The sequence below is a fragment of the Vipera berus genome (genome assembly GCF_964194415.1).
Source record: "Vipera berus genome assembly, chromosome: 1".
Lineage (NCBI taxonomy): Eukaryota > Metazoa > Chordata > Lepidosauria > Squamata > Viperidae > Vipera > Vipera berus.
The window spans coordinates 350,563,103-350,585,878 of NC_138202.1; the positions used below are offsets into that span (position 1 = coordinate 350,563,103).

The 22,776-nt window shown below is 42.7% G+C and overlaps 2 protein-coding genes across 8 annotated transcripts in view; one reads left to right on the top strand and one right to left on the bottom strand.

The window, feature by feature from the left end:
* The window catches only part of MNT (MAX network transcriptional repressor), a 73,988-nt gene extending 65,470 nt beyond the window's left edge, over positions 1-8,518 (top strand). Inside the window, exons 5-6 of the mRNA XM_081346587.1 lie at positions 5,146-5,338; positions 7,446-8,518. Of these exons, the coding sequence (XP_081202713.1) occupies positions 5,146-5,338; positions 7,446-8,140 (888 nt within the window). The 3' untranslated portion in view covers positions 8,141-8,518. The remainder of the gene's footprint in view (positions 1-5,145; positions 5,339-7,445) is intronic.
* A 5,993-nt stretch (positions 8,519-14,511) lies between these two features.
* Positions 14,512-22,776, bottom strand: part of SGSM2 (small G protein signaling modulator 2) — a 135,320-nt gene continuing 127,055 nt past the window's right edge. For 6 of the 7 annotated variants that reach the window (XM_081346576.1, XM_081346573.1, XM_081346575.1 and 3 more), the window contains 4 exons: positions 21,486-21,595; positions 18,290-18,386; positions 17,751-17,918; positions 14,512-14,649 (listed from right to left, as the gene is read on the bottom strand). In XM_081346576.1, coding sequence (XP_081202702.1) covers positions 14,561-14,649; positions 17,751-17,918; positions 18,290-18,386; positions 21,486-21,595 — 464 coding nt within the window. In that variant the 3' untranslated portion in view covers positions 14,512-14,560. The remainder of the gene's footprint in view (positions 14,650-17,750; positions 17,919-18,289; positions 18,387-21,485; positions 21,596-22,776) is intronic. The other variant, XM_081346574.1, reaches the window with a different exon arrangement.

Sequence of the window (22,776 nt, forward strand, 5' to 3'; positions counted from 1 at the left end):
GCCAAAGTTGTTAAGTAAGTCACTGCAGTTGATATCACAGTTGTTAAGTGGCTTCCCCATTGATCTTGCTTATCAGAAAGTTGCAAATCCTCTGAATTTTGATCACATGCTACAAAAGGTTGTAAGTGTGAAAAAATAGTAATGTTATTTTTTTAAGTGCCGTTCTAACTTCAGACGGTCACTAAATGAACTGCTATAAGTTGAGGACTACCTGTATTTGCAAGGGGCCAGAACTTTTTAAGCCTACTCGTTTCTCTTTTTTCCTGGCATTAACAAGACAGTACAGATAATCCTCGACTTACAACAGTTCATTTAGTGACAGTTCAAAATGACAACGTCATTGAAAAAAGTGACTTATGACCGTTTTTCACACGAGCATTGCAGCATCCATATGGTCACATGATCAAAATTCAGATGTGTGGCAACTGGCTCATATTTATGACAGTTGCATTTTTTTTTTTGGTTATCTCCTTTCTGTTTGGGGTAAAATCGGAGCCAGGCACCTTCCCTGCTGCGCCCTTTTGATAAGACTGTCCTGAAAAGAACATGCATAGACATCAGCCGAATTTCACAGCCAGGGTGGGGAGGTCCAGCCCTGCTTGAAAGGAGTGAAATATGCAGATTTATTTATTTATTTATTTTAATTCCATTTATATCCCGCCCTTCTCCGAAGACTCAGGGCGGCTTACAAGCTTAGCAGTAGCCTTCATTCTATGTATATGCCTGCTTATTAGGGCTACCAAAGGAAGGAAGCTGCTCGTCCCCTCTTCCCAAAATACAAACTCATAAACCACAAGCATGTGCGTGCCATGCTCGCACTCACACATAAACACACATCACAAATATACTCTCAAGTGTTTTGGGAAGTGCTTAGTTTTTATCCTGGCCTGCAAAACCTTATTATAATCTGTCTCGAGAGACATTTTCAGGCCTGGATTGTGTTCATTAAGAGATGCTTAATACAAAACGATAAGGTTTAATCATTTTTAATGCGATGAGTTTTGTAGTTTACTCGTCTAAACAATTTACAGATAGTCCTTGACTTACGACAGCAGTTGAGTCCAAAATTTCTTTTGCTAAGCGAGACAGTGGTTAAGTGAGTTTTGCCCCATTTTACGACCTTTCTTGCCACAGTTGTTAAGTGAATCACTGCAGTTGTTAAGTTAGTAACGTGGTTGCTAATGTGAATCTTGCTTCCCCATTGATTTTGCTTGTCAGAAGCATGACCCCGGGACACTGCAACCGTCATAAATATGAGTCAGTTGCCAACCACCTGGATTTTGATCACATGACTATGGGGATGCTGCAATGGTCATAAACATGAAAAATGGTTGTAAGTCACATTTTTTCAGTGCCGTTGTAACCTCAAACAGTCACTAAATGAATGGCTGTAAGTTGAGGACTACCTGTATTGCCTCCTTCAAGCTAAACTAGGTACCCAGCAGCTTCACAAACCTAACCCATGGTTTGCCACTGCAATCTTGCAGGAAGGTTTAAGCAAGGTTGGACCTTTTGAGTATTCCTAATGGTAGGAAAACCCCAGGCCTTTGGTTCAAATGAAAAGCTGAAAAGAATATCCTAGAAATCTACAAAGACATGCCACGTGCATATCATCTCTCCAAAAAAATGATACAGATATTGCCACTTCCTAGTTTAGACACCCCTCTGGGACCTCCTAGTGGTTCCCCATCCAAGAACTAGTCTGGACCAACTATGCATAGCTTTTTGAGATCATCCAATTTCGGCTAGTTTGGTGGGAACTGCTGGAAACTAGGTTTTTAAGAGGAGACTAAATGTGGTCGAAGCAAAATACCTCAAGAAATTGTCCTGTGCATTCAGAATAACAGAGTAAAAGAGTTGGAAGGGACTTTGGAGGTCTTCTAGTCCAGGGGTCCCCAACCCCCGGTCCGTGGACCAGCACTGGTTCGCGGCGTGCCAGAAACCGGTCCATGCAGACAAGCGAAGCCCCATCCACAGGATGCAGGCAGCACGCAAAAGCACGCCCCCTCCGGTCCATGAAAAAACCTCTCTCCGTGGAATCGGTCCCTGGTACCCAAAAGGTTGTGGACCTCTGTTCTAGTCCAATCCCCTGCTCAACCAGGAAACCCTATTCCATTTCAGACAAAATTCATCCACTGCTACACCAGCCATGATTAATCAATACAGCTAAAGACCTGGAACTCATCTCCTAGCTTCCACTGTCTCCTTTGGATTCATTTGGGGAGCTATCACCATGGAGACCCAGGTACAGGCCCCATCCCTCATCTGTTCTCATTATCTAGGCAGCTCCAGATGACGGAGGACACTGTCCTATCCAGTCACCTGTTTCAAAACCAGCTCAACTGTCTCTCTGGAATCTCCCACTGATCTTGTAAGACCGGCTGCCGCCGCCCCCCCAAAGAGCCCTTACATACAGCAGTGGCTTGTGTGAGCCAAGTTACAGACTTCCAATCAAAGGGAATGTCTTGGAGAAGACATTCTCGGCTCTCCTTTGATGTTTCCCACAGCATCATCCCATTTCAGCTAAAGAAAAGAGGGAATCGGGCCCGCCAAGGCACCACTTCCTTCAACTCATTCCTACCTTCCTTCCTTTTCAAGATCCTAGTCCTCATGAAGTTTCTTAATCTGAGTCAGAACTGGATCCCTTAGGATAGGAAAATTATGTTGAGGTCTCCATCCTCGGTTTGCTTTGGGGTAGGGAATTAGCACATAAGGAAGAAAACAAGACTTATATTCACTTCCCTTAAATGACAGTTTTGTACTGCTGACCTCAGTGCATGGCTAGTGTAGCTCCCAAACAGGCTTTCTAGAGCTTGGGGAAAGAATGGCAGTTTGTCAGGGATTAAAAATGCATAAAATTGGCACATTCTTTTCTTTTTAGGAGTCTGATGTGGCCAGAGGATTAGGAAGGCCCCTCGTTAATGAACTTGGAAATCAGTTGGATGTTAAAATCAGTCTATCCGTTGCCAAGATTTCTGAAACCAGATCTCTTTTCTCTTTCATTAAATTGATTTTTTTTAAAGGGAACCTTGGGGTTTTTTTATCATAAGGGGCTGCTCAGGAATGCTCAGCAACGATTGCAGATGTGCGTTTCAGTTTGGAAGAGGGGCGTTTAAAAAAAAATCAAATTACATGGTAAATCTCTTTTTAGTGCAGAGGTTGGGAACCTTGGCCCTTTTATGACTTGTGGACTTCAACTCCCAGAATTCCTGAGCCAGCCATGTTGGCTCAGGTATTCTGGGAGTTGAAGTCCACAAGTCACCATTCTGGCTTAGGAATTCTGGGAGTTGAAGTCCACAGGTCATAAATGGGCCGTTGTTCCCCCACCCCTGCTTTAGTGGGATCAGCAAATGTAATTCCCCCAAAGGATGTGGAGCCCAGAGGCACAACAATTGCATCTCTTTAAAAGCAGCCATGTTTCTTTTCTCAGTGATGGCAGGCCAGCTGTGCAATCATAGGACTTGAAGGGCTGAGTCTAAAAACTCACTCTGTTGTGTTATATAAATATGCTTGCACTTCATTCAACTTCAACCAGTTGTCCCTTAATCCGCCAGACAAGCAGAGCGTAACTGAATCATGTTTGAGTAGAGCTATGACCTCATAAGCTCATTCATCCGGTTCCTTGGACCATTAAAACACCATCAATTCCAATTTTGGTTAGCCTCTGATTCCTTCATCTCTCAGGCTCCAGAGGGGGACAAATGTACTCTTAGGTGAAATGTTAGATATTGTTTGCAGGGAAAAAAAACCTTGAATCAGCCCTACATTTGCTCATTTCTTATTCTTTTCCTTCCTTCCCAGTGGGATTTCAAATTGTATTTGAATTTGCTGTGCACCAAAGCCAGTATGGACCTGAATAATGGAAACCTCTTAAATACTCCTCCCCCTCTCTCTGGATTTGTATACAAGTAGTCCTCGACTTACGACCACAATTGAGCCCAAAGTTTTTGTTGCTAAGCGAGACAGTTAAGTGCATTTTGCCCTGTTTTACGACCTTTCTTGCAACTGTTGTTAAGTGAATCACTGCAGTAGTTAAGTTAGCAATACCATTGTTTAAGTGAATCTGGCTTCCCCATTAACTTTGCTTGTCAGAAGGTCGCAAAAGGTGATCACATGACCTTGGGACACTACATCTGTCGTAACTACGAGTCGGTTGCCAAGCGTCTGAATTTTGACCATGGGGATGCTGCAGTGGTTATAAGTGCGAAAAAAGTCACTTTTTTCAGCCCCGTTGTAACTTTGAACGCTCACTATGTGAACTGTTGTAAGTTCAGGACTACTTGTAGTTCTATCTGCTAACACAGGGGTCGGCAACCTCGGCTCTTTTATGACTCGTGGACTTCAACTCCCAGAATTCCTGAGCCAGCTATGCTGGCTCAGGAATTCTGGGAGTTGTAGTCCACGAGTCATAAAAGAGCCGAGGTTGCCGACCCCTGTGCTAACAGAACACTTAGCTTGGCATGGAGATCAAGGCCTGTCTTAAGTAATCTTGATTGATTTGTTGCTGGTCACCGTCATTGCTTAAGAGAAGGAGAAAACAACACTATTTCACTCTTCTCTGCGTACTTAGTTGTTGCAAGAAGAATATAAAAGAGGCATTCCCATATGCAACACAGGGTAGATGCCACTTCTTAAATCAATTTCCCAATCCTGGGTCCTTAAATTGTTTTTTTTTTTTGTCCTCTGTGAGCCATTGATCCTACTTGCGGAGGCTGATGGGAGATGAAATCATAAACATTAGGAGTGGCCCGTGCTGGAGAAAGCACGTTGGAAGTTGCAACCTCTCAGAAGAGGCATTCCGTATTCCTTTTGAGCTGCTTCTTCTAAAACACTCTAGTTTCAAAAGGTCCATGAAAAACCCGGGCCTTGGTTGAATGGCTTAAATTCTTGCGAGAGTCATACAAGAAATTTTTGTAGCTCAGCTGTTCCTTATCTGGGTGTGCCAAGAAAGTGAGGATTTCCTGTAATTTGCTAGCGAGCAAAGTTCATCAGATGGGATTTTCTTCTCTGCCAGAGCTCTTGTTTGTGTGGAATGCTTCATTTGCCCAAGGAGGGGGAAAAAAAAGGCCCCTTTCCTCCCCCCCCCCCGCTTCTCACTTTGGAACCGCTTTCTTTTGATTTCACATTTTGCCTTGCTTTGTGTAGACCTTGAAACGCAAAGAGAAAGAATATGAGCATGAGATGGAGCGGCTGGCAAGGGAAAAAATCGCCACGCAGCAACGTTTGGCAGACCTGAAGAATGAATTGAGTCAGTGGATGGATATCTTGGAAATTGACCGGATAATCCGCCAGACAGTTCAACCAGAAGATGATCAGGCGTCCACTTCAACTGCTTCAGGTACGCTGGGATGTTTTGGTGCCATTTCACGGCCAGATTCCATTTCGTGACAAGATAAACATTAAAAATAAATAAAATATAAAAGGAAGGGAAGGGGAGGGGAAGGAAGGAAGGAAGGAAGGAAGGAAGGAAGGAAGGAAGGAAGGAAGGAAAGAAATCCCCAAGGTGCTTTTTCAAAAGGCAACTGGACTTTGTTTTCCCTCGAATACATCAGTTCTTCAATCAGAATTGAAGAAGCTTCTGGGATGAGAAGCGAAATGTCTTCAAGGAAAAACAAAGTCCAGTTGCCTTTTGAAAAAGCACCTTGGGGACAACCATGACCTGGGTGGCTGAGAATCTCCATGGATGGATAGAAGGAAGGAAGGAAAGAAGGAAAGAGAGAAAAAAAAAGAAGGAAAGGAAGAAAAGAAAGAAAGAAAAAGAAAAAGAAAGAAAGAAAGAAAGAAAGAAAAAGAAAGAAAGAAAGAAAGAAAGAAAGAAAGAAAGAAAGAAAGAATATGTGCACCGCAAATAAAACTTCACGCACTGGAAAAGTCACTTCAGTGGTGGGATGAGCGGCATGTAAGTTTAATAAATAAAACTTACATAAATAAATAGAAAGAGATGCTCTTTTACTCATCTAAGTAACACTACTACTGTATGAGCTGCACTGGCTCTCAGGTTTGTTTGCAGTTGTAACTTAAAGTGCTGGTTATCTCTATACTGCCAAAACTCTGTAACCTTGAACTGAGCAAAACGGTCCATCTTAGGGCAAAATGTTTTTGAATGAAGGTACTGATTTACAGAATGTTTCAAAATCCAGGACCCAGGACTCCCATGGAATTGAAATTTGGCGTATGTCATAAAATATGTTATGATATAATACAAAATGTCACCTGCAGTCAGCGCTTGATGTTTAACTGTGCTATACAGTTCAACATGGGCTACTTTCAAGGCAGATCCATCTCTTGAGTAGCTCCCTGAATTTTTAAGAACTTACCAAGTACGTTAGAAGCTGTGCCATTGTGGAAAGCGTTGAGGAATCTGGTAAGGAAATAGGGCACAGATTGTCTAGCCATCTTTAAAGTTTTACATGGTACAAGCCAGGATCCAGCATTGACAATGTTACCTAGTTTGGGTAATGAAACGTCTGCAAGAAAACTTATCAAGCTCAGAGAGCGCCGGGGCCCCCCCTCATTCCAACCTATATATTTTACAGGTTATTTGCAGGACTTCCTCTCCTTGAAGGTATCTGCCCATCCTCACATAGGGTGAGCATTCTTCAGGTCCCTCCTTTAAATGTTGCTCCCAGATGGGACCTTGGTTGATTGGCTGCCCCAGCCTTTTGGAACAGCCTCTCTCCCTTGAGATCAAAGTAGCAGAAGACTGGGAAGGCCTCTTCCCCCAACCTTAGGATGGGAGTTGAGTTGAGAGGCTATTTGGTCTAGTTCCTGGAGGTGTGTGGAGAGGACTTTCATTTTTAGCTGTATTTTTACAGAGTGTGGTAAGCTACCTAAAAGCACTATATGAGCTAGGCGGCCATAGAAGTCCTGTAAAGAAAAAATAAATAAAAAGGTTGGGTTAAAAACATTTTCCTCTGATATGCTTCTTTTCTCCATGTATGAAATCAAGGGGGTGGAAAGGCAGAGGCTGAGAAGGTTGAGCCTGAAATTTTTAAAATCTCTTGTTTCTTTCTCTCTCTCTCTAGCTATGTACATCTATATCCTATCTACCTATCTACCTACCTACCTACCTACCTACCTAGATATACACACACACAAATATGCACACACACACGTGTGTGTGTGTGTGTGTGTGTGTGTGTGTGTGTATAATGTATATGTATATATAATGTATATGTATGTATGTATATCTATATCTGTTTCTATGATCTCATATCATCTTTCTACATCTATATCTATCTTATCTATCTATCATTTATATCTATCTCTGTCATCTATTAAATTTCTACCCTTCTATCGCACCTAAGTGACTCTGTGCAGTTTACAACATGTGGTGTAAGAACTAGTGATTTCAGCGTTTGGATGACCTGTTTTGGCCTCCTGTGGGTTCCCACCTCTTTCCCTCAGCCAGAATTTTACATCTGCCTTTATTTATCTCCCCGCAGAAGGAGAAGACAATATGGATGAGGACATGGAAGACAACAGCCCTGTGAATTCGTTGCCGAAGCTTGTGCATCGCCAGCATCCTGAGCTCTTGAAAGCGGTGGCCCCCATCGCTGCTGCCCAGCGCCCTTCGGTTCTGCCGCTGGCCCAGAAGCATGCCCCACCCCCCCTCCAGCCCCAAGCCCTGGTCCAGCCCCAGGCAATTGTCCCTGCACAGACTCACCTCGTGGCGGCCTCCACCGTGCAATCGACTGTTATCGCCCATACGGCCACTACTCACGCCTCCGTCATTCAGACTGTTAACCATGTTCTCCCGGGCCCCCAGCCCAAGCACATTGCCCACCTCGCACCCTCGTCCACCTCCAGCCCAGTCCAGCTGACGACCACGGCTCAGCCCATCGGCCACATCACTGTGCACCCGGCCACCCTCAACCACGTAACCCACCTAGGGCAGCAGCTCCCCCTGTACCCACAGCCCGTGGCCGTCAGCCAGCCCGTGGTGGGCCACATTGCGCACGCCATCTCTCACCAGCAAGTGAATGGAACTGCCAGCCTCGGCCAGCCAGCGGTCATGGCGAAGCCCGGCGTTGGAACTCAAGTGGTCCACCACCAACAGTTGGTGGGCCAAACGGTCTTGAACCCAGTCACCATGGTTACCATGCCCCCTTTTCCCGTAAGCACCTTGAAGCTGGCGTAGAATCAGCTGCAAAACAACTGGATAAAACTCCATACATTCCAACTGTGCCCCGTGGCAGAGATGTTAGGAGTGAGAAGGTTGGACACACTGGCCCTCCGCGAGAGGATGGCGCAAGAGAGAGGCTGGGGAACAGGCAGAGATAACCTTTCCTCCTTCCACCTGCCCCTTCCCCCGTTTTTTGTTTTGATTTCTCTCGAGAAACTCGGTCATGGGAGGGAGGGCATGGGGGGGGAATAGAAAAACCCATAAGGGCTGCTTCTGCACTTGAATTTCCCATAATCAGAGAAAAATAAATCAATAAACTGTCCTTCACGGTGATTTTTTTTTCTTTTGACATGTAATCAGTGAAATAAGACTGTAATAAAGTTCTTAAGACTTTGACTTTTCCTTTCAACCACAACCACCACAACCTTTTTTTTTCTTTATTATTATTATTATTTGATGTGTTGCTTCTTTGTAGTTCCTTTTTTAAATGGCTGATCTCTTTTATTAAGACTTTGCATAGAGGAAAAAGAAAGAAATAATAGAATATATATATATATATATATATATATATATATATATATATATATATATATATATATATATATATACATACATACATACATACATACATACATACATACACGCACACACACATACACGCGTATAGCTACATATATATATATATATATATATATATATATATATATATATATATATATATATATAAAAGTATGGTTCTCTTGTGAACATCATTGATGGACAGTTCCTTTTGTTTCCAGGATTAATGGGCAGACATCAACAAAACTCCTGCTTTGAAAGGAGGCAAGAGATATTAGCATCCTTTTTTTTAAAAGCATCTTGAAATGATAAGATGGTTTTGTGGACCAGGGTATTTTAAAAAAAAAGGCAAAACACATTACTCCTTCCCAAGTCCCCACTATATTTACATTTTAGTAAAATCATCCATAATCACTGTGACTTGTTATGGCATTTTAAGGAAACCCTCTGTCTAATAAAAAGGTAAAAAAACCAACAACAACAAGGTTGCACACCCGTGGATTTTTGTGGTTATTGTAATGCTCAAACCTAATTGATATTTTTAAAAAATCATTTTCTTCTTTTATGCCTGATTTGGGATGTGATTTGGTTCTTTGGACATCTAATGATAGGTTCCTGCATGACTTGGATCCAACCTGTGGCCTGGGCAGGTAGAAATGGAAACTCAAAACAATGGGTCCTGGTGATCTGAGAAGCAGGGAACAATTTGTAATTCTGTTGAAATGCACAATTCATCCTTGGCTCCTTGCTCGTATGTTTTATTCCATCTTTTAAGCGGTTCAAAGTGGGAAGCCAACACGGTAGGTTTGTGTGATGGTAATAAAATGTTGGACCCTCCAAATCTTGAAGTGACTTAAGGATAGGCATTAGGTTTATTTTAAAATTGCAAATTTTATTTCTAGTTAGATGTTGAAGGAAGTGAAATGTTCAGAGAAGCGTGCAAGCATGCACACTGCTGGATTTTATCAAGCAAAAGACTGTTAGCTCCTTGGCAGTTCTGGGTTGCACCAGAACTGAAGTACACTTGGGTGGAGCAAAGTGATTTGGTTAATTCAGTAAGCTGATTAAATGATGCCGTAGTATAAACAAGCAACTGAGAGGAGGCTGTTAAGTGCACATGCTCCATGAAAGTTTGCCTAGGAGAGAAATTGCTCTGAATTGGCTGTTTTTGGTAGAAAAAAAGGAGAGAAACCCTATTTTCATGCTTAACTTGCCCAGTTAGCCAGTATTATGCAGATGTTAATTCTTTGATATTTCAGGTAGAATTCTTTCTAATAAAGTGAAAGCCACCAAGCGCTAACAGACAGAGACCACATATTGCAACCAATCCTCTTGCCACTAAGCCTATCCCAAACCACATCCCTTTGGACTTTCTAGAATTGTATTGCCATGGCAAAAGTAACACGGACTAGGTAGAGATCTGGTTAAGGATCACAAAAAACTATTTTACATGTTTTGAGATGGGTAAAAATTTAATTCCCCATCTTTGGAGATGAACCAGCCATCTCTTGCCATAAACCCGTGCTGAGCATTGGATTCATTCTGGATTTTTTTTAAAAAAAATGTTAAAGGTGCCCAACGTGTGTATTTAAATTCAGTTGGTAAGACAACTCCCTAACAGAAGCATTCACACAACAATCTTGTTGAAAGATGGAGCAATTGCATTTATTCCACATGCTTCAATTGTGGTTTAGGAGGGTGTGGTTTGCCCCCCCCCCACCCCAAATGTAGCTTGCAAATCCAGAGGGGTTCATTCAGTAATTGGTTGCAGCTGTTGTATGAACCCAGCCTAAAGGGTTCCAATTGGTTTGCTTGTGTTTTGGGTCTGTTTTCATGTTGACTTGTACCTTAACAACCTGCCAAGAATAAATCAAGCAGAACAGTTGATCTCAAATCATTCGGCCTTTTAGGTGCTATACTGTCACGGGCCCCAGTATCAAGAATTTCTAGTGGAATTCATTGCTATATCCTAAGTGGGTTTTTTAAAATTTTGCTTTCCAATTTTAAGCGTGTTTAGAATGGATGACAGAATTATGACAGAAGAGTATTGCAACTCGTTTTTTCTCTTACTTAACTAGGAGGTTGCCAGGCAGTGAAACTTTGTCTAATAGTCCATGTTAGAAAATGTTTTTGGGGAAAGTATTCCTAGGAGCTAGGATCTGAATGACACTTATGACAAATGCATGGAATTCTAACAGGTAGTCTGCTTAGTGACTGCCTCTTTTAATGACCGTTCACCGTTCCCACAGAGATGAAAAAGTAACTCGCCAATCGTATTCATGACCTTCATAGGCCTGTGAACAGAGGAAAGCACAGTCATGGTTTCACTTTGTGAGTGCTTCACATAATCGCAAGCCACAATTGTGGTCGCTAAACAAGGATTCTCTTATCCTATTTAAATATCTCTCATTTGATTTCCTGTCTAGTTGGACATTTTGGGGTGTCCTAGGAAACTTTTAAATGGAAGACTACAAACAGCAGCCACATCCAGGGATAGACTGCACCAGCTTTTGGATGCTGGCAAAGCTGTACAGTTCTTTCTTAAGAAAGGCCTTTCTATCCTTATCCCAACACTCTGGCTCTGTTGCGACTACAAATCCCAGGATTCTCCTATGTTTTAAGAATCTTGGGGCACAAACAGCCCAATTTGGCAATGCCAAATACATGGGTTGATGCTTCCTGGCTATACCAATGGGCTGGAAAAGTGGAGTGTTCAGAAATAACGTTTGCCTTAAAAGAGAGCATGGCTGGTTGAAACTGATTTAAGAAATCCCCACCCAACCCCCCAAACCCAATTATTGTGCTTGCAAGAGAATAGTCTGCCATCTACTGCTGACATTTAGCGGGACTGGCCTGCATTGAGATAACAATAGGATTTTACAACTGACTCCTTTTCTCAGCCAACAGTTGAGTTACTGATCTGTGCCTGATCTCCAGAAAACCTGTTCTGATTTCCCTCCCTCCTCATCTCAGCCTTCCAGCACACTACCCTCATTGGACAGATTAGCCTTTGGGGGCAGAGAGATACTAGTGTCAATCTTAGGCTATGCCTATGTGGAGAGTGGAGGTTCAACATTTGAGTTTGCTGATTGAGGATGTGATCTACGTGTATGTGTGTGTGGATAATTGGCAAATGTGATTTGTCTCAAGCCTAACATGAAATGAGCAGACCACCGATCATGGTTTGTGCTTTGCATTTGTTCTGCATCTGGATTGGGGGGGAAACTGCCCCCATAGCACTGTATTTTTCTCCTGCCTCCTTTATTATGATTCAAGCCTGCAGGCATACTTAATTCTTCTGCTTCCTGTGTTCCCCCAACCACCACTTCTTGCCTCCAAAAGTTGTTGATGCTCCAACATGGGAGGTTTTTTTAAAGAAGAGACTTGGACAGCCAAATGTCCGGAATTGTATAGGGTCTCCTCCTAGAGCGGGGGGGGTTGGACTAGACTAGAAGACCTCCAAGGTCCCTTCCAACTCCGCTAATTTGTTATTCACTCTGTGAGATGGGTTGGGCTGAGAGGGAGTGACTGGCCCCAAAGTCATCCAAATGGCTTTCACGCCCAAGGCAGGCCTAGAAATCAGAGTCTCCTGGTTTCTAAGCCAGCTCCTTAAGCTAAAAGCTCTCATCTTTGGCAAGTTTATGATGTGTGGACTTCAGCTCCCAGAATTCCTCAGCCATCATGGCTGGCTGGGGAATTCAGGGAGTTAGTCCAGGCAACTTAAATTTGCTAAGGTCCAGAAACACCGCTGCCTTAACCACCACACCAAACTGTCTCCATTTATCTCGCTACAAACACACAAGGGCGATTTCTGACCCTAAAATAGAATCCAGAATGATTCCAGGATCGTGTGTGCACACTCAAAAATGTAGCCCTCTCTTTTCTTGTTTGTTAAAGACTTAGAAATTTCTTAAATGTATCTCAGCATCTTTAGATCTTGGAATATACAATTACATCTATGAGAAAGCAGCTTCTTTTATTAAGGTTTTTTTTTAAGGGTAGAAAAAGTAAATACAAAAAAAAGGGGGGAAAAACTTGGAGACATCTGGATAACGTTTCCTTAAATTTCTGGGCAGCTGGGTGAACCAGGATCCAACCTGGTACAAGAGAGACTGTTATGTTCTGTAAAATACAGAAACCTGGATCTTTTGCTGATCTGGATTCGTACTGAATATTAGAGAAATATTTGGCCCTTGACCTGTTGACCTGTTTTTCTGGAGGTACTGATTTATGACTGGGAGGATCGTGCTAGCTCTGATGAACCTGTCACTCTGCTGGTTGTTTTATTTCTGAATCAAACAGGAGGCAAAGAGCACTGCGTAGCCATTAAAAAAAGGTTTGACAATATGTATTTTTCTTCTTTATACATATATTTGCACTTGAGATAAATTCTTGAGCAATAAAGAAAATATTTTGCTCTGGACAAAAATAAATAAGGCGATACACAATATTCATAAAATACCATTATGCAGAACATTATAATAAACAGTACAACAAAGTTTGCACAGTTAAATTATTTTTGTTTGGCTGTGAGGTGTTTTTTTTGTTGTTGTTTTTGTCTTTATATAGTAAAGTACCATATGATACATTCTCCAAAAAAGTAGTGCAGTTTTCCTTGTTTAAAACATTGATTCCCTCAATAATAAGGGTGGTTGGGAGGGGGTTAAGACTCCACTTTGCTATCCAAAGAAAATGTGCACAAAGGAAGTAAGCATTTTCCTCTGCCATGAAACTGTCCAGCAGAACCATGCACGGGGTCAAACACTTCGCGCACACACACACACACACACACACACACACACAAAAATAAAACGAGCAGGGCCAAGGGACTGCGTGCGTGCGTGCATGTCACCACCGCCACCAAAAAATACTTGTTTTTGCATTCCAAGCAAAGAAACAACAAAAAGGTTACACTGGACAAAGGTTGTTGGCACTTTGGGGCTATGTCAAACTCCCCTTTCCGTGGCTGTCGCTCCAGCTTGGAAGCCGTTGGGGGTGTAGCCACAGATACAGAATCAGTAAAGGCAAAAAGGAGTGGACAAATAAGGCATGCTAGATGCATAAAAAAATTTCATGGGGACAGACAAACTCATAAAGCAAAATGAAAAACGGACAATCCTCCAATGGGCACTATAGAGCAACCGGTCTCTCAAATCTAGCTAATTCAGCCTTCCTTTGGATTCCTAGCGTTTTTTTTTAAAGATCAAGACTCTAGCCCTCAAGATTGTGCAGAAACATACAAGAGTATTTCCCTGTTTCCCACTTTTTGATCAGTCACTGCTGGAACTCAGCTTTGGAATGACTGACCAAATACACAAGCAGCATGAAATCTCAATTTGCCAAGTTCTTTCATGGCTGTGTAACCTGTGAGCCATTAGGTTGATACGAGAACGGGGATTCATTACTCCGATATAATCCCGGGCAAATCTACAGGATATCCTGCCTATAGTCAGTTGGGGAAGTTCCTTTGGAAACCTAGACAAAACCTTTTGCAAAATTATAGCAATGGTAAAATTTGGAAGAACTCTTCTTTTTGCTTTACACACTTGCTTACCAACCCCAGGACAAGAGGCAATTCCGAACACGACAGAATTGGAACAAATGGGAGAATAAAAACACACAAGAATGATTTTTGGCCCTGAAATAAGAGTCCAAGAATGAGGACTCATTTGTGCACACTCAATACTCAGCTTTGTGGTGTTTTTTTCTTGCTTTTTAAAGGCTTAGAAATCTCTTGAATGTTTACTTCATTACATGGAAGATGCTGTTACAACATGGTTTGAAGTGACAAGTGCAGGAAAATCCCCTCCCTCCCCCCCCCCTTTGAAAGCTTTTTGCAGCAATGCTAACTTTGCATTCCCTCAGCAGCTCCAGCCTTCATTTATTCTCAATCAATGTCTGGACCTTGCAGACCAAATCTCTGGCTATCTTCAGAATCTCTTGGGCATTGTGATGTTCAGCCATCTCTGCACACAATAAGCATTGGAGAAAAGATTAGAAAATGCGCCTACATTTTAATAAGAGGCAGAAATTGAACCAATCTCAGCCACTGTCCACAGCTACCTCATTTTTGTCAGATCATGAAGGGGGCTGAGATCATGAAGGGGGCTAAACATGAGTCAGCCGTGTGCGGCAGCAGCCAGAAAAACTAATACAATCCTTGGTTGTATAAACAGAGGCATAGAATCAAAATCACGCAAAGTATTAGTACCGCTTTATAAAGCCTTAGTAAGGCCACACCTGGAATACTGCATCCCGTTTTGGTCAGCACATTGCAAAAAAAGATGTTGAGACTTTGGAAAAAATGCAAAGAAGAGCAACTAAAATGATTAAACGCCTGGAGACTAAAACATAGGAAGAATGGTTGCAGGATTTGAGCTTGGCTAGTCTACAGAAAAGAAGGACTAGAGGTGACATGATAGCAGTTTTTCAGTATTTGAGGGGCTGCCACAAAGAAGAGTGGGGGTCAACTTATTTCCCAAACCACCAGAAGGCAGGACAAGAAACAATGGATGGAAATTAACCAAAGAGAGAAGCAACCTGGAATTAAGGAGAAACTTCCTAACAGGGAGAACAATTAACCAGTGGAACAACTTGCCTTCAGAAATTGTGGGTGCATCATTAGAGGCTTGTAAGAAGAGACTAGACAGTCATTTGTCTAAAATGGCATAGGGTCTCCTGCTTGAGCAGGGGGTTGTACTAGAAGACCTTCAAGGTCCCTTCCAGTTTTATTCTGAATTGAAAATTGAATTGAAGCAGGTTCTTATCCAGAAGCTTCTGTCAGCTGTTTGCAAATAAGGAATAGGATAGGAATATGAAAATTCCCACCAAGCTGAACTTTGCAAGGTGAGGAAGCAGCAAGGAATGCTCCTACACAACCATAGTATTTATATACAATTAGTCCTCAACATACAGTGATTTGTTTAGCAACAAATCAATGTTACATTGGTGCTGAAAAAAGTGACTTACAACCGGTCCTTGTACTTATGACCCACATCAGTTCCACTGCAGTTGTTAAGCAAATCACTGTGGGTTGTTAACCAAGGCAGCATGACCACAGCTTGTAACTTTCTGCCAGCTTCTCCAGTGACTTTGCTTGTCCGAAGCTGGCTGTGAAGCGTGCAAATGCTGATTATATGACGGTGGGACGTTGCAATGGCTGACGAGTTCAAAGACTGGTAAAGGAGCAATATAGTTATATATGAACTCCTCCAAACCCTGCATTCAGAAAACTAGCATATTCATGAGAATGTCAGATTAGAAACCTTGTCCTGGCATACTGATTTTCTAGGTGTGCAATTTCTGAAGGCAAGATTTGTTGTTGTTAGCTGCTAAGTCGTGTCCGACCCATCGCGACCCCATGGACAACGTTCCTCCAGGCCTTCCTGTCCTCTACCATCTTCTGGAGTCCATTTAGGCTCACGCCTACTGCTTCAGTGACTCCATCCAGCCACCTCGTTCTCTGTCGTCCCCTTCTTCTCTTGCCCTCCATCTTTCCCAGCATGGACAGTACCAAGAGGCAAGATTTAGGGGGGGAATTTTCAGTGAAAGAGACTTAGCAGGCCATTTTTATGGTAAAGTCTTTGTCAATGGAGTCTATGCCAGCCAGTTAGAATGGGCTAAAATTGGTAAGCTTTCTCAGTGTGATGTAAGAGTCAACTGAAAATCAAATACTTACGACCATTTGTTTAGCAACCACTCAAAGTTATGACAGCATTGAAAAAAGTGACTTATGATTGGTCCTCACACTTACAACAGTTGCAGCATCCCTATGGTCATGTGATCAAAATTTGGACGCTTTGACAACCAGCATATGCTTTTGATGGTTGGGGAGTCCCAGAATCATGTGATCTTCATTTGCAACCTTTTCAGCCAATTTTGAACAATGAGGGAAGCTGGATTTGCTCAACCAAGGCCTGATTCATTTAACTGCAGTGATTTGCATACAAGCAGGCAAAAAAAATGCATAAAATCAAGTGCTACTCAACAACCGCCTTGCTTAGCAATGGAACCTCTGGGCCAATTGTGGTCGTAAATTGAGCCCTGGTGGTGCAGTGGTTAGAGTGCAGTACTACAGGCTACTTCTGTTGAGTGCTGACTGCCGGCTGCCAGCATTGGCGGTTTGATTCTCACCGGCTCAAGGTTTACTCAGCCTTCCAACTTTCTGAGGTCGCTAAAATGAGGACCCAGACTGTTGGGGACAATATGCTGACTCTTAAACTGCTTAGAGAGGGCTGTAAAGCACTGGGAAACGGTATATAAATCCAAGTGCTATTGCTATTGCTATCTGTCATTGTTCCTTCTATCTCCTACATTTCAGCATAAATGCCAGTTAGTAAGTGGATCATGCAGTCGTTAAGCGAATCTGGCTTCTCCCACTGACTTTGCTTGTTGGAACAGAGGTCACCAACCTTTGTCGGTTGGAGGACCAGAGGAAAAGCGAGGGGGAAGCATTTAACATGTGTATGTATGCACAGGGCCGCAAACACATGTGCGCGAGAAATGGGGCGGGGCTAGCACCCATGTAAAATTCACTAGCCGTGCCCTGTTATTGTGTGGCACAGTACCTTGCTTCTGCACCCCGTGGCATGGTGGCGTCCATTTTTGTGCCTTGCAGCATGGCAGTGGCCCATTTTTGCACCCCGTGGCACGGCATCCTGTTTTTGCACCCTGTGGCCACAGTGCTAGCACACGTGAGGGGATGTGCATGATGCATGCACACATGCACTCACTGGCCAGCCTGCCAGCAGATCACAGCCCACTAGGGCCGTGGTCCACAGTTTGGGGACCCCTGTGTTGGAAGAAATGGTGATGACATGATCCTGGGACACTGCAACTGTCATAAATACATGCCAGTTGCGAAGCACTCAAATTTTGATCATTTGACTGTGGGAATGATGCCATGGACATCAGGGTTAAAATCGGTCATAAGTCGATTTTTTGCAATGCCGTTTGAATGGTGACTAGATGAACGGTTGTAAGTTGAGGACTACCTGTGAATGGGGAGATTGCCTCCTCGCAAATAAAAAAAAATGAACACAATCTTGTTCAGTTCTTAATTCCTTACCATTAAAAAACTTGATGATATCAGTGAAGTCCATGTTGTTGTCACGGATAATCTCTCGATAAGACTCCACCAGTGCTAAGGCAATGAAAAGGACAAAGTGTTCGGAAGAGATGTGCTTTGCTGCCCAGATCACTTCCCACACAGTAAAGACATCCTCGTACAACAATTCTGAATGGAACAGACATTACAAAGAGCATGGAATTACTTCGGCGCATCACAGTCAATATGGACAAATATGGTATAGGGTTTCCTGCCTGAGCAGGGGATTGGACTAGATGACCTCCGAGATCCCTTTCAACATCATTATTATTATTATTATTATTATTATTATTATTATTATTATTATTATTATTATTATTATTATTATTATTATTATTATTATTATTATTATTATTATTATTATTATTATTTCTCCCGACAGAGCAGGGAATCTCCAAACTTGGCAACTTTTAAGATTTTGGGGCTTCAGCTCCCAGAATTCACCAGCCAGCCTGGCGGAAATTTCTAGCCAACACCCTGGAAAACAAAAAAATCCTTACCTCTTTTAAAATCTAACAGGAACCACCGGTAGCAGAAGTAGAAATGTGTATAATCTCCGTTCTGGTGCATCAATTCAAAGAGCTCAGAATCTAAAATCTTTTTTGTGTAAAAGAACACACACACACACAGAGACAGAAAAAAAATAAAAGATGTATGCACAGTGAGTTACATATAAACACATTATTTGGGGTGCAATCACATCAAATATAATATTATGAAGAATCCAGAGGCTATCGTTCCTTCAGTCATCTTTCTTCTCCCATATTGCCCCTTCTTCTTCTTTTTTCCCCTCTTCTGCAAGAATTCTGATTAAGGAGGAAGAGATGGAAATGCTTCAATGGTAATCAGAAAACTAGTACCGGCAGTCCTCGACTTATAACCGTTCGTTTCGTGACTGTTGAAAGTTAAAACGGCACTGAAAAAAAAGCTACCTAGGCCTAGTTTTCACATTTATAACAGCCACAGCATCCCCAAGCTCACGTGACCAAAATTCAGGCCTTTGGCAACTGGCTTGTATTTATGATTGAACACTGGGCGCTATCTAACAAAATGAAATTCAATGGTGAAAAAAGTAAGGTTCTACATTTAGGCAAGAAAAAGCAAATGTACAGGTATAGTATAGGGGGTACCTTGCTCAATAGTAGTAACTGTGAGAGGGATCTCGGAGTCCTAGTGGACAATCACTTAGATATGAGCCAGCAGTGTGCTGCAGCTGCCAAAAAAGCCAACACAGTGCTAGGCTGCATTAACAGAGATAGAATCAAGATCAAGTGAAGTACTAATACCACTTTACAATGCCTTGGTAAGGCCACACCTGGAATACTGCATCCAGCTTTGGTCACCATGATGTAAAAAAGATGTTGAGACTCTAGAAAGAGCATAGAAAAGAGCAATAGATGATTAGGGGACTGGAGGCTAAAACCTATAAGGAATGGCTGCTGGAATTGGGTATGTCTAGTTTAATGAAGAGAAGGACAAGGGGAGACATGATAGCAGTGTTCCAGCATCTCAGGGGCTGCCACAAAGAAGAGGGAGTCAAGCTATTCCCCAAAGCGCCCAAAGACAGGACAAGAAGCAACGGATGGAAACTAGTCAAGGAGAGAAGCAACCTAGAACTAAGGAGAAACTTCCTGACAGTTAGAACAATTAACCAGTGGAACAATCTGCCACCAGAAGCTGTGAATGCTCCAACACTGGAAGTTTTTAAGAAGAGACTGGACAGCCATTTGTCTGAAATGGTATAGGGTTTCCAGCCTGAGCAGGGGGTTGGACTAGATGACCTCCAAGGTCCCTTCCAACTTTACTATTATGATTATGATTATGATTGGTTGCACCGTTCCGGAGTCGTGTGATCTCCATTTGCAACCTTCCCAGCCTGCTTCCTATAAACACAAGTCAATGATGGAAGCTGGATTCACTTAACCATGAATCGCCGTGTGATTCATTTAACAACTGCAGTGATTCACTTAACAACCATGGCAAAAAAAGCCATAAAAATCGGGTGTGACTCACTTAACAATTGCTTTGTTTTGCAATAGAAACTCTGGTCCCAATTGTGATCATGAGCTGAAGATTAACAGTTCTTGTCTGCCTTTAGTTGGTCTAAATCAGGGCTAGGCAACCTTGGCTCTTTTATGACTCGTGGACTTTAACTCCCAGAATTCCTGAGCCAGCATGACTCAAAATGGAAACCTCTCCCATTCTCCTCAGCATGGCTGGCTCAGGAATTCTGGAAGTTGAAGTACAAGAGTCATAAAAGAGCCAAGGTTGCCTACCCCTGGCCTAAATTAAATGTGCTAATCATTAAAGCTGTTAATTATTAAAGACGCAGTGGTCAAGGTGTTAGGCTGGACACTGGGTGAATGTGGATTGTGGTCTTCCTCTGGGCATAAAGTCTGGCAGGGTGATTATGGACCAGTCCCTCCCTCTCTCTCAGACTAACCTTCCTCGCAGGGCTGTTGTTGAGGAGAAGAGAAGAGGCAAGAGCATGAGGTATGCCACCTCTATTCTTAACTATTGTTAGCTGCTGAGATTTAAGTACAGGTAGTCCTCGACGTACGATCACGATTGAGCCCAAAATTTCTGTTGCTAAGTGAGACAGGTTAATTGATTTCTGTCCCATTATACGACTTTTCTTGCCACAGCTGTTAAATGAATCACTGCGGTTGTTAAGTTGGTAACACGACTGTTAAGTGAATCTGGCTTCCCAATGACTTTGCTTGTCAGAAGGTTGCAAAAGGGGATCATGTGACACCGCAATCCATCATAAATGTGAGCCAGTTGCCAAGCTTCTGAATTTTGATGATGTAATCACAGGGGATGCTGCAACAGTCATGTGAAAAATGGTTATCGGTCACTTTTTCAGGGCCAATGTAACTTTGAACGGTCACTAAATGAAGCGCTCTAAGTCGAGGACTATCTGCATTTTGAGATGAGCAGCCAGATCAATTTAATACATAAATAAATAAACTCCTGGGCTCCTTTTCCCATTAGCTTGTCTTGGGGTGGACCCTCCTAGTCGGGCCTTGCAAGCTGTGACTTGTTTTGTGCCAGCAACACATTATCTGGAGAACTCAAACCACTGTCCCATAAACCAGATCTCTCCCATCAACACTATCAACCCACAGCCACAGCACCACCAACAGAAAATCCTTTTCCATTCTAAGGTTTTCTGGTTAGTTAATTATAAACTCCTGACCGATAGGAATTTTGCGGGGAATCTCCTTTCATTCCTTCCCACCATGTCTACTAGAACAGGGATCTCCAAACTTGGCAATTTTAAGACTTGTGGACTTCAATTCCCAGTTGCCAAGTTTGGACAGCTCTGTTCTAGCAGATAAGTGCAACATCTGGTCCATTCTGCTTCCCATTAGAGCAGAAAGAAGCAAGCCAGGTGTGGCTCAGAATCCAGGTGTGATTTACCAAAGCCTTTTAATGGGCGTAAATTGTGAAGAACAGTTGGTTCATTGTTGACCTGGTCCTTTTTTTGGGTGGGGGAGATATTATTGAGATTAGACATTTTATTACAGTTACAATAACTTCTATATGCCTGATAATCAAAGTATCCTGCGATGTATTTGGTTTTATTCTTAGTTTTATATTGCTTTTAGCTTTGCTAAAATTCCAAGCTTCAGAAAGGTGACAAGAAGAGTTAAAAAAAAAAGTTTCAAATACACATACCGGTATAAAACCCACCTGGATAAGAGACCTCATGTTTGCAAAGTGGGTGTCCATGGCGCCTCCGTTGGGGAAATTTTGGCTCATTCGCTTCATGAGATGAGTAAAGCAACTGTAAGCCAGCTCATCTAAAACCAGGCAAAGGTAGGCGTTAGGTCCATGAATTATCAATAATTGCATTAAAGGTAAAGGTAAAGGTTCCCCCGCACATGCGTGCTAGTCATTTCCGACTCTAGGGGCCGGTGCTCATCTCTGTTTCAAAGCCGAAGAGCCAGCACTTGTCCGAGGACGTCTCAGTGGTCATGTGGCCAGCATGACTGGATGCCAAAGGCGCACGGAACGCTGTTACCTTCCCACCGTAGTGGTCCCTATTTTTCTACTTGCATTTTTACGTGCTTTCGAACTGCTAGGTTGGCAGAAGCTGGGATGAGTAACAGGCGCTCACTCTGTTACGCGGCACTCGGGATTCAACCCGCCAAACTGCCGACCTTCTGATCGACAGGCTCAGCGTCCTAACCCACTGAGCCACCACGTCTCTCTTATAATTTTATTTTTTATTTATTTTATTTTATTATTTTAATCCCATTTATATCCCGCCCTTCTCCGAAGACTCAGGGCGGCTTACAATTTAAGCACAAACCAATGTGCTTAGCAATAGCCTTCATTCTATGTATATGCCTGCTTATTAGGGCTTTTGGGGTCCCCCAAGCGGCATTATTACAAAGTCAGCTTAATTGCCCCCAACAATCTGGGTGCATTAAAAACCCAATATTTGCAATAATGGCAAATATCTGTAGCTCGGGTGTACGATGAGGGTTTCCCCCAAACGTGGCTGAAGATGTTACCTTGCCAGATAATGAAATGTTCGGAAACCAACCCACAAGCTCAGAGAACGAACATTTGCCCTCAAACCAATATTTATTATCTGCCTTTTAACCCGCAAGCAGCGCCCACAACCTTGACAACACAAGAAAGCAACTATTCCAGGCCAGCCTTGAAGTAGCATGCTGAGGACCACACTCCCAATCACAATGGAAGGAACCAGGACAGTAAATATTATTACGGGTAGTCCTCGACTTACAACAGTTTGTTTCGTGACCGTTCAAAGTTACAACAGCACTGAAAAAAGTGGCTGATGACCGTTTTTACACTTACGACCATTGCAGCCTCCCAACAGTCACGTGATCAAAATTTAGACCATTGGCAACTGACTCACATTTATGACCGTTGCAGTGTCCTGAGGTCATGTGTGACCTTCCGACAAGCAAAGTCAATGGGGAAGCCAGGTTCACTTAACAACCATGTTCCT